The 12,008-nt window shown below is 29.7% G+C and overlaps 1 protein-coding gene across 2 annotated transcripts; it reads right to left on the bottom strand.

Moving 5' to 3' along the window:
- Positions 1 to 10,453, bottom strand: Top2 (DNA topoisomerase 2). 2 transcript variants are annotated; one of them, XM_078189347.1, is made up of 25 exons: positions 10,213 to 10,453; positions 9,386 to 9,578; positions 8,957 to 9,283; positions 8,615 to 8,858; positions 8,157 to 8,543; positions 7,835 to 8,074; positions 7,645 to 7,750; positions 7,393 to 7,545; positions 7,138 to 7,307; positions 6,853 to 7,063; positions 6,181 to 6,769; positions 5,868 to 6,099; positions 5,598 to 5,797; positions 5,373 to 5,508; positions 4,995 to 5,294; positions 4,326 to 4,559; positions 4,071 to 4,256; positions 3,874 to 3,985; positions 3,617 to 3,769; positions 3,399 to 3,480; positions 3,240 to 3,319; positions 3,056 to 3,163; positions 2,098 to 2,277; positions 1,897 to 2,015; positions 1 to 620 (listed from the first exon to the last, which is right to left on the bottom strand). In XM_078189347.1, the coding sequence occupies exons 3-25, from the start codon at positions 9,253 to 9,255 to the stop codon at positions 471 to 473; spliced, it is 4,671 nt and encodes a 1,556-aa protein (XP_078045473.1). In that variant the 5' UTR covers positions 9,256 to 9,283; positions 9,386 to 9,578; positions 10,213 to 10,453; the 3' UTR covers positions 1 to 470. The 2 variants fall into 2 exon arrangements, with proteins under 2 accessions (XP_078045473.1, XP_078045474.1); XM_078189348.1 differs by lacking the exon at positions 9,386 to 9,578.
- Between the last annotated feature and the right edge of the window lie 1,555 nt (positions 10,454 to 12,008).

The following is a 12,008-nucleotide window of genomic DNA, read 5'->3' as shown; positions in this document are numbered from 1 at the left end:
TTGATTTCGCTTTAATTGCAGAAAAATAACAATGTCAAATGAATCTTACAATGTCGTAATACTAAATAAATTTTCTGTTCAATCAAAATACATAAATAATTTTCTATTGCCATCATCACATTATACGAGACGTCGTAGATGTTTATGGGCCAATATACGAATGATAGTCATTCGTAAAATATTTTCATTAATTACATCAATTCTTTCTTCGATCCAAATATAATTAGCTCGGTGTGTTTTAAAAACACTTATTGCATGTACATAAAATGAGACTTTAACCTTACACTTAGTCATTATAATAATGAAAGTTAATTTCTAGTGCATATATGTACAGTGTTATATAAAATTACTAATGCCCTGATAAGAACCAAGGCAAAATTTTCTTAAAATTTATATCAAATACGATCACAAAGTTTGTTAATAACAATTTGAATAATGTTTCAACCGAACATTTGCTTGGATGAAGTTGTTCAATTGGAATCATCATCATCATCTGATTTTACAACATATGAAATAGGTTTACGAACACGGCCTCCCCCGGATCTTGGTGGTGGATGTGATGACGTTTCTGTGTCACCGGTATCTTGTGGGGCATCTGTTTTCTTCTTCTTCTTTTTTACCTGCACCATTGAATGAGGATTATGAATCTGTATATGCATCTGTATATGTATCTGATTATGAATCTGATTATGCATTTGTTTTCTTATTCTTCTTTTTTACCTGCACCATTGAATGAGGATTATGAATAATTATACAATGCTAATACAATCTATTTGGCTCCCCCCTAAATAACTCAATTGCTCTCGGCAGTAGAAAAAGATGTATCTTCTTTGAAGATACATTCGTTATAACCATCTCTTAATAGAATTACTAAAATACGTATATACCTATTTTTAATGAAAATTTATCAGTTCTAGCTGAGCTTCAAGGGAATATATCAATAAGCTGGTAAAGTATGTCCAAACCTAAATTGATTTTTGTTCATACCATTCGTAAAAAGACTTCTCAAGCAAGTCTGAAAATCGGTAGCCCTACTGCAAAAGCAGATTGACAAAAAGAAGCACTATTTCTTCTAAACTCAAGAATATTCTACCTAATCAGACACCACCAAGTTTCGATATTTTGTCATTATCATCATGTAATATTGAAGGTTTCCATATTCAAAGAAGCAATGTATGAACAGAAAAATTCAATGCAAAATAAAACAGAAATTGTTGTATATGTTAGGTATTAAATCGTAATGATTCAAATATCACTGATTGGCGTAGCGGTACATTGTCAGACTGTGAAGACGTTGGAAGCTACTTAATGTGGTCCTAACCCCGCTGTGACAATGTTTTTTGCTTGATAAATTTTTTTAATCTCTTTAATTTCTTATTATACGATAACACTTTTTTTAATTTCTTATTATACGAGGACTTCGCATGACTTTAAAAATATTATACAAATGTTTCAAATATGTTATACAAATATTCCAAAAATATTTTGAGTCAACACATACAAAGATAGATTCAGTATTCACAGTTTTTATCTTGAGTATTTAAAGGAAACAAAGATAAGAAATTCTCTGTGCTAAAAAACTATTTTTTTAGCTCTTTCCTATATTGTAAGTACGTTGGGCTAATTGAGAATAAACAAATGCAGGAAAGCATTAGGCCTTTAACATATCTACGAATATTATATTATATAATAAAAATGAGGAATATGGTAGGAACTACTTGAACTAATCCTCTTTAACCCATTATCATTTACAACGATAAGTATTTATAAATACTTATATTAGTAAAAGACAAATATATACACATATTATATACTATTTATACAATAAATCATATTATTTTCAAACGAGGAACATTGAAATAATTACTAAAGTAATCCATTTGTTGAAGTACTTACGTTTTGTTTACTGGAGAACGCAGACTCTTCTGAATCTGAATCTGAATCAACTATTTTTTTCTTTAACTGCCTTTTCACGCCTTTCCCTCCGCCATTTTCTGCTTTCTTTTTGGCGGGTGCTAACGCGTAAATACATAAATTTTTAAGTAACAACATGTGGAAATAATATAATTGTTACTATAATTTAAATGGAATCCTTACCTTTTGCAGGAGGTGAGAACGTCGAAAATGAATCTTCACTAGAAGATATTATCGATACAATTTTTTGTTGTTTATTGGAAACTGCAGCATCTTCTGATTCCGATTCAGAGGAACCTAACTTTGTTTTAAATTGTCTCTTCACACCTTTTCCATTTCCGTTTTCGGTCTTTTTCTTAAGTGCTAAAATATGGATAGTATAACGTAAGTAAACTACATTATGCAAATACATCATACCTTGATAATAATACTAATCAATATGATTTGAACTTTTTTGTGATTTTGTAATATTCGATGGATGATTCTTATAGATCATCACTTCACAAACACAAATCCGAAAACAAAATTGTTGTATTTTTGTAAAAACGTTCAATTTTGAACAAAAATGAAAACTAAAAACGTAATGAAAGTCTAATTATGGTCATGAAACATAGAGAAGAGATTCCCGAATGTATCAATATCGACATTTATAATATTTTATGCTTCGAAATATTGTTAAAGGACCATTAAAAGTTTAAAAAATTGCCAAGAATGCATTTTCTACGCAATATATTTGCATTTTTACTAATTTTGTTCTTATATTTTGTAGAAATTTATGAAGATGAAACTGTGGATAAAAGATGTCGAAACGGTTTTACATTTTTATCTGTCTATAGAATCAGATGCCGCGGTCAGTTTTCGTACCAGGTAAAAATCTTTTCGTAAATATACAAATATATTGAATATATTGTAGAAAATACGTTCCTCGACATTTTTTAAAACTTTGACGGTTGTTTAGCACTACTAAAAGTGCCAAAAATTATAAATGTCGATACTGATAAATTCAGGACTCTTCTCTATTTTTCAAACTCAATTAGACCTATAAAACGTTTTTAGTTTTTACGCAATATTTTATTTTCGTTAATAGGTGATCCAAAAGTATTTAAAAAAAGTTAAAATTTGTTGGATAGTGTAATCTAACCTTTCGATGGTGATGAGAACATTGATTCTTCACTAGATGATGCAATATTTTTTTGTTTCTCACGGGAGGAATTACCAATTAAAGAATCAAATAATTCCTCCGAGCTTGCTGTTATAAATAAAATAAAAATATATAGATGGTTAGTATAAAAGTCAATACACTTAAAATTAGTGTTTATACTTACGTTGCGATGGTAATGCTTTTCTATCTATTTTAAAACTATCATCTGAATCGCTATCTGCAATCGCGGGAGGTTTCATTTTTCTGAAATAAAAAGCAGTGAAAAATTATAAAACTATCTTATATTTATGGATGTACATATGTACTTATGAATGATACACACTGTTCAGAATCCGAAGGTACATTGAGATGTCCAGGTTCACTATCAGATGACAATTCTTCATCGAAAGTATAGTTCTTTTTAGCTACAACATATAAAAAATTCGGCAAAAATAAGTAGCTATATACATATATACAGACATACACTCTTTCTTCAGCACTGAATTATGAGAAATGTATACGTATTCTATTTGTTTTGTGAATAATTATAAAAGTCGATACCTGTAGTTCTACGAGATGTTTTTCGAGGCTCCGGAGGAGGAGAAATACTACCAAAATCAATGTCATCATTACTATCAGAGTCTTTGTCTCGTTTTTTATCAGATTTCTCTTTTTTTATCTTTGTTTTAAAAGGTAATGTTGTTTGTTTCAATGCTAATTGTGAAGAAAATAAAAATATTTAATAAATATCCCGAAATCTATCTATATTCAGTTAAATATACATACATACATGTATGTATATATAAAAAAACATGTACCTTTCTTTCCTCCTGCTTTCTTGTCTATACCCACTCTATCATCCAATGATTTTGTATTTGAATCAACTATAGCATCAAATTCATCTTTCTCCTCTGTAGATTCTTTCTTTATCTAATATAATATTAAATTTACAGATTATAACATAGGATAGAGATAATCTAATTGCATATGGCGTAGATACTCCGTTAAATTTTACCTTTGGTTTTTTAATGCCTTCCTTTTTGTCTTTAGACATAATATCTGCCTTTTCAATTTTTTTCTTTAATTCAGTATCGATTACAGGAACTACTCGTCGAATAGTGTCTGGGGAATAGAATTTGTTTGGTGGTTTTTTAATAGTTTTAGATGATTTTTGCTCTTCTTTACGTTCTTTTTCTTCAATCTAATAAAGTGTAAAATGTAGAAATAAAATTCGTTCATAAAGTTTTAAATGTTTGAGTTGTAAACTTACTTTGTTCAATTCGTTCAACAAATTTTCTAAATCCTCTTTCCATAAAGATATAGGCGACCGAGATTGTAGTCTCTTCAATTCTGCTATTTTTTCATCTCTCTGTCTCAACAAATCTTCTTTCCTTTCTTTTGTCAAACTCCACAATGTCATTCCAAGCAGATAATCGAAATTTTCACTTGCTAAAGCAGTAGGTGTTGGGGCTGATTCATCGTCGGCGTTTTCAGCTACTTCTTCCTAATAACACATTGCATCCAATTATATATAAATGCACAAATTTCAATACAGAAGAATAATGCTCCATTTATATGAATCTATAAGTGAACAAGTTGATTCACATAAACAGATCGTCCATATAATAGGAGTCCACCTATCTCTCACCACTGACTATGATCTATTGTTCATTTAATGGAAGGTACGCTTTAAAATGAGGTAAGTTCAGGATAAATTTCAATTAATTAATTTTTTGGGCACTGCTAAAATTTTGTTCTCACAAATGGGTCTTTATGTAAGTGGAGCCCCACTATAGAGACACTTTTGCAACTAAAGACCCTTTCTGACTACATAATGTTTTCTTCTACCACTTACTTGATTTTCCTAACGTGGCATAACAGTTGAATTTTCATGAATTATAAAATACTACTTCGAAATAAAGGTATTTATAATACGTACCAATGCTTCTTCTCTATTTTGTGATAACTTCCAAGCCATCACGGGATCTGACTGATAGTTTCGTTTAATTAACTCGGCTATCATATCTTTTTTCTTTTTATTTTCGATTACAATAGTACCGTCGCACTTTTCTAATATAAATCGGGCTTGATTCGAAAGTTTAGATGCTTCGGCATCTAAGATACCTTCTAAATAATCTTTTCTTTTATGGTACATCTCCAATCGTAAAGTATAAAAGGTTTTAAGTATTTGTACAACGCTATCATACTTTTGGAGACATTGGTTATTATCAAATGCGCACTAGATAAAAATTAACATATTGTAGAATTAAAAGTATTTTGATTTTTATCATGCATTAAAAATAACATTTCTTGTTACCATAGATGTAATTGCCATCGTTGTCTGCAATTTGAAAGCTTTGTGAAGACCATCCTTTTCCAGCTCCACTAATCTGTCACGGTTTAAAATAACTACAAAATGCACTGATGTATCTGTATTGTACTCCTTGTAATCTCTAAAATATTATTTGAAAAGTAATAAGTATAAAAATATTTTGAATTTATCTATTTTTGCTATCTTTGTAGTAATGCTAATAGTATTTACGAAATAACAGCTGGTATTTTATCAGTTCCATGCAACATTGGTTCCAATACGGTTTCTTTATATGTCTGTGTCCAAGTACCAATTGGAAGTTCAGTAATTTCAACTTTATCTGGTCCTATTACTGAAATTTCTCCATTAATGACATATCTATAGTCTCCACAACTTTCTATTACTCCTTTAAAGTTTTTATAATATGGTATCTGGATAATATGAAAACACATGAAAAAAAGCAAGCAAAAGTAAAAATATAAAAGCAGAAGCATATATTACCATTGGTTTTGGATCACCACCATCCATCATTCTAAACAAATTTTCAATGATCTCTCTAGGGTTATAGTTAGGTATCTTCGTCATCCAACCAGTACCGATACCATCAGCTCCATTTACCAAGACCATCGGTATAGTTGGCACATAGTGAATAGGCTCAATTTTTTGATTATCATCATATTCATGTTTCAATAAAGCATCGTCATGCTTGTGAAATATAAATCTTGCCAACGGACTATAATTATAATAAGATGAAGTAAAAAATTAACTGTTTTCTTGAACTTGTAATTGTCTCAGAAAAAGAACGTGTACATACCTAAGCATTGTGAAAATATAACGCGGGCTAGCTGCATCTTTTCCTCCTGTAAGCCGTGTACCAAATTGACCAATGGGTTGGAGTAAGTTAATATTATTGCTCCCCACAAAATTTTGGGCAAGGTTAATAATTGTTGCCATAAGTGACATTTCACCGTGATGGTACGCTGAATGTTCGGCCACAGAGCCAGCTAACTGAGCAACTTTCACTTCACGTTTATCATTACGTTTTAAACATGTATACAAAACTTTCCTTTGTCCAGGTTTAAAACCATCGATCATATTAGGTATAGAACGTACATTATCGTAGTTACTGTATAAAACCAATTCAACATTGATAAAATCGGAATATGTCACGGCACGTGTATCCTTTTCATAAAGAAAACGCTCTCCAAGTCCAATTTCTTTTCTCCTCTTTGTTTCATCCATATGATTCGTTAACCAGTCCTTACGCTGATCAGCACATTTTTTACTGAAAGCCATAATAATATTCTGATCATCTTGTTCTCCTTTATATTTGAATAGGATTCTATGTCTAGCCATATTTTGAAAGTACTCCTTTGCTTCTTTAGCAGTGGAAGTACCCAAACCTATATGGAAAACAAACGACTGTAGTATTATTCAAATAAATATTCGTGATAAAGAAATTTGTAAAATATGAAAAATTAAAAACCTTTGTAGTACTTGATTCTGTAAGTATGAAAATTATGTGTTTCTGTCTTCCATTTCTGAAATTCTGGTAATGAGAAAAAACTTAATACTTCACTCCCTTTTGAGGCTTTAACAATTGGTGTAATAAATTCTTCTACAAAGTTCAGTTTTAATAGTGACGGCCAATTGTGATGAATAAAATTGATTAATAAGCCTTTGATATGGGAACCATCCTATACACATACAAATAATAATTATTGTGTGTTACAACATGCTTACTAAGCCATTAAATTTACTAATAATTAACCTGATCCTGATCAGTCATTATCATCAGCTTGCCATAACGTAATGTTTTTAGATCATCTCGAGTTTCATATTTCTTTTTATATTGTAAACCGAGAATTTTTATTAAGTTATTAATTTCCGCATTTTCTAAAATCTGCTTATGTGTAGCTTCTCTTACATTTAAAATTTTACCTGAAATTCATTTTCACTAATTACAACATGTACAACTCAATGTACAGTACAACTATCAATATTATTACATTTTATTAATATTTACCTCTTAGAGGAAATATACCATATTTATCTCTACCTATGGCGGATAGCCCAGATACAGCCATGGTTTTAGCTGAATCTCCCTCAGTTAAAATAAGTGTGCACTCCAGCGACCTACCAGTACCGGCATCATTAGCATCTTCTAATTTTGGTATGCCTGAAACGTGAAATTAAATTTATCACTACTCATATTAATTATACAAAATTAGTACATATTATGCCTAACAATATGTTATTTATATACTGTTGAACTTACCTTGTAATTTTCTTTGCTTTGATTTAGGTCCTAATTTTTGAAGTTGACTATCAGCTTTAAACTTTGCCCAAGTTAGAACTGCTTCAACGATACCCATTTTGCCCACCTATATAGAAATGAAAATTATACATGTAAGTTAATCTAAATATCTATGAATGCAGTACTGGAAATATTTTAATTAATAATATACCGCTGTTATAAATTTATCACTAAGTGTGCATTTTGACCCAAAATTTTTAGGCTGGGATGTCATATTTTCCTTAGTTTGTGAATCAAATGTAGGATTGTTAATGAGACAATTGATAAAAATCCATAAATGATTTTTTATTTGAAATGGTTTGATTGCAATTCCTGCTTTGTTCTTCTTCTTTAATGTCTCTATTAATTGTTTCACAATCAGCTCTGTGACGTGATCTACATGTCGTCCACCCTATTTTATAAAAAGAAGCAATGAGTAATAGTTTTTCTGCAAAATATTATGGAAGCTTTTACTTTATCTTTTATATATATACCTTAGTAGTTGCAATACTGTTTACGAAGGACATTTGTTGGAAACCTTTGTCAGATAAGGCAATAGCCACTTCCCAACGAGGACCACAATTTTCATATACAATTTTTAAAGGATTGCCAATATCATCTTCTTTGCCTTTAATATACAAATCAACATAATCTTTAAAACTTTTTACAGCTATTCTTGTCCCATTGAGAAATACCTTAACACCTCTAGTAGAGGCAGCTATATCATAAGCTCTTCGAGACATAAGAGCAACTATGTCATCATCTAGAGAACTCATTTTAAATTTTGTTAAGTCTGGTGAAAATATAACTTTTGTAAAATCTTCTCCAGCAAATTCTTTAATTCTTGGTTCACTCGCAAATCCCATGTTATTACTCCATGTCTACAAATATAAGCATATTAAATACATATATTGAGCATAAAGCAAATCGAAAGTATCTATAAAATAATCACCTGTTTTAAACATCTCTTGTATTCTTTAGATGCAGTTTCCACAGTAAAACGATGACTGAAAATATTACACAATTTGGCACCATAGCCGTTTCTACCACCAGTTACTTTTTCTTCTTCATCATCATAGTTAGATGATGTTAACAAGTGTCCAAATATCATCGTAGGAACATACATGTTTTCTTCTTTATGAACTACCACTGGGATACCCTTACCATTATTCCATATGGACACGAGATTGTTTTCTCTATAAAGTAAACATATTTATTATCGATGTTAAAACTACTTGGTGCAATATTCCTTATACATTAAACAATATATATTAATTATGTCTTTAATACATACTGATCTAACTCAATTTTAATTGTATCCATTTTGGGATCTCTTTGTTTATTATCAGCAGCGTTTACTAAAATCTCATCGAATATTTTATATAGTCCAGGAACATATTTTATTTCCCTCTGGACCATTGATTCTTTTTCCTTGTCATAAACCCACATCAATTCTGTTATTGGTTCAACGGAACCAATATAAGTATCAGGACGTAATAAAATATGCTCCAACTGAGACTTTTTTTGATATATGCCTTCAATCGTTTTCTTCTTTGGAGCATTGTCGCCTCCATTTTCCACTGTGGTACTCATACTCTTACGGATGTTAGTTTTTATGTAACTATAACAAATAAAAGTGTATTAACTTAATAAAAGTAATAAAAACATAAATGTAATGTATAGATAATTAAAATAAAATATAAAAGTAAATTGTTGTATTTACATTTTAGATGACGATTAATCCTTTATGTATATTAAAGTACCATACCATACAGATACTAGCAACAGTTTCATAAATATTAAAATTTTATTTTATAATATTCTTAAAATGTATATGTAGAATTTTCAAATTATGATGTATAAGCTTCTAGACATTTTTCATACTTATATATTCCTTTTATATTTTACAGCATAAGCTACAAATTATAAAATATTCATGTTAGCGTTAATATTAAAACAACTTCTACTTATTTCAATAACCCCTTTCTATAGCATTTCAGTAAATAGTGTTATAACAAGCTATTAAAGTACTTGTAATAACTCTATCCAAATTGTTGTTTATAAATAAAAAATCATAACAAATGTATAATACTACAACTTACTGTGTCTTAAAAAATTTATATATAAATCTCTAATTTCGAGAAGTTGCACAATTACAGAACAATTTATACATGTATTATTTTACATCATTGCAACTAATTTAAATGCTAATTCTAAACTTAAAGTTTCCAAAAATATTAAATAGAACTATAACCTACTGATTTGAGTCTTAAGAGACGTTACATATATGGAACATTGTTCTCTTTATTTGTGAAATTAGAAATAAAACTTGCCAAAAGAGTTGCGTACCAGAAACAAAGTTTGCTAATATGGCGGGAAAACATCTTCTGTGTAATTGGCCAGTACGGAAGAAGACGCCAATTTAGTATAAACATTTACTTTTCGAAAATTATAAATCTATCTATAAATTCTAAATTTATCTTGTTAAAAATAATAAAAACAAAATATTTCATCAAAACTCTACACCATAATCTTTCTCTTATAGCTTACCTTCAGTAAAATAATGATAAAAATGCTCAGTAGCGTCGGCAACAGAAACTTTCGCAGTTATCGTATCCCAATTTCGATTAAGACTATCAAGTGGCGTACCACAATCAATACACGGTTAAAATTAATTAATCACTGCGCACACCGGTTTGTTTTCTTAAGTGGCAAATGGTAATTAAATAATTGATCCTACACAAAAAGTGTTTCTCTTGTTCTACTCTTCGACTGAAGCTGTTATACGGTAGTGATACAAACTACCCATTTTCAAGCGCCTAAAGTCACTGGTGCTACATATGGACACCGTTCCAAAAGACAACCGAAAATTAACTAAACAAACTAAAAGTACTTATATAGATTTTCTATTGGTTAAATAATATTATTCATAGTGCTACTTTTTGGTTTAAAAATATAATATTACTTATTGTGATTTAAGTCAAGGTATAGCTGCAAAAATTGTTATACTTCAGTAATACACATATGTACATTTATTTATACACCTGTGAGAATAGCATTCATCATTAAATCAATGTGAGGTATCTATTTCATTAAGTATAAAATAAGTAATGTATGTATAACAAATAATAGATTTGAAAAAGGTAAATAACGTAATTATATAGAAAATCTAACTATTCTTTTTTAAATCACGCGTTATTTAAACATGAATACATATATTTAAGTTTTAAATGTGTTTAGAAATTTTGAATAGCAATAAAACATTTTTTTTTATTAGGTATGTATTATCTGAAAAGATACACAAAGCGATAAATAAAGTTTAATAAATATAGGAACAATTTTTCAGTAGCTCTAAATGTATATCTTGTGTACACAGTAAGTTGTTATAAACGTTATGTCACTATATTCCAAAAAAGATATTTTAAGTAAACTTAGTTGCCTTAATGTATTGCCATATTTACTTTACGAAATAGAATACTTTATCATACACTTACAAATATTCATACCTTTCAGTATGGAAACTGTTAATGATATTGTATCTTTGGTTTTCTTTTTAAAAACAATTTATTTAAAAATTTCGAACTTTTTTTTATCTCAAATATGTACTTTTACTATGTTTGTGAATACGTATCTGTAAACATCGTCGTACGATTCTTACAGGATAGAAACACGTTCTTTTTAAGAATTCGGTGCATGAATCCGGAAGTTGGTTCAACACGAACATAGCCTCAGGACCCCGTTTAGCAAATGCGCATGCGTACACAAGTTTGTACTGTAGCATAAAAATTATATCTATGCATACTTAAATTTATGGCGGTTGATTTGGATTATTTGAACCTGAGTAATATGACGCGTTTTGTTCTGGGTCTGCTCACAGATATGGAAAATATATTTCCTGATTCTATAAGCTATACTGAACCACTGATTTTACCATAAATTAACCGTATGCTAAATCACTTCTAGCTACTCGTCTTCGATTTCACATTTGTACCCTCCCCATCATACGTAATAACTTGGTTAAAAATGTACTAAACAATTTGAATTTGTTCAAAAAGAAGGATTCGCTTACTGCATGGCGCGTAGAATAACTGTTTTTCAAAATTTGTGTAATTCACAAGAATTGTAAGGAAAATTGTAAATACTGCTTTTCACCAATTTATTATCTAAAACTATAATAAAACTTTAAAACGTACGTTTTATTCATTTATGTCAGCTATAGAGAAGTTGAGTCACCTAAAATTTTCACTCTGCCTTGTTTCAGATCGTTTGGCTTGAATTGGATCAATTTACAACCAATCTTCAAGAGAACGATTCTCCCGAATATAGGTTCAAGCCATCCAATTAAT

The sequence above is a fragment of the Augochlora pura genome, chromosome 8 (genome assembly GCF_028453695.1).
Source record: "Augochlora pura isolate Apur16 chromosome 8, APUR_v2.2.1, whole genome shotgun sequence".
Taxonomy (NCBI): Eukaryota; Metazoa; Arthropoda; class Insecta; order Hymenoptera; family Halictidae; genus Augochlora; species Augochlora pura.
This window is presented reverse-complemented; position numbering and strand designations above follow the sequence as displayed.

What these genes read in the sequence shown, in the direction of transcription:
- Top2 (XM_078189347.1), bottom strand. Translation starts at nt 9,255, where the DNA reads ATGAGTACCACAGTGGAAAATGGAGGCGACAATGCTCCAAAGAAGAAA. An exon ending in ACAAGAGATGTTTAAAACAG is followed by an intron (nt 8,544 to 8,614) that starts GTGATTATTTTA and finishes TTATATTTGTAG; the next exon opens with ACATGGAGTAATAACATGGG. An exon ending in TGTTGAACGAATTGAACAAA is followed by an intron (nt 4,257 to 4,325) that starts GTAAGTTTACAA and finishes ACACTTTATTAG; the next exon opens with ATTGAAGAAAAAGAACGTAA.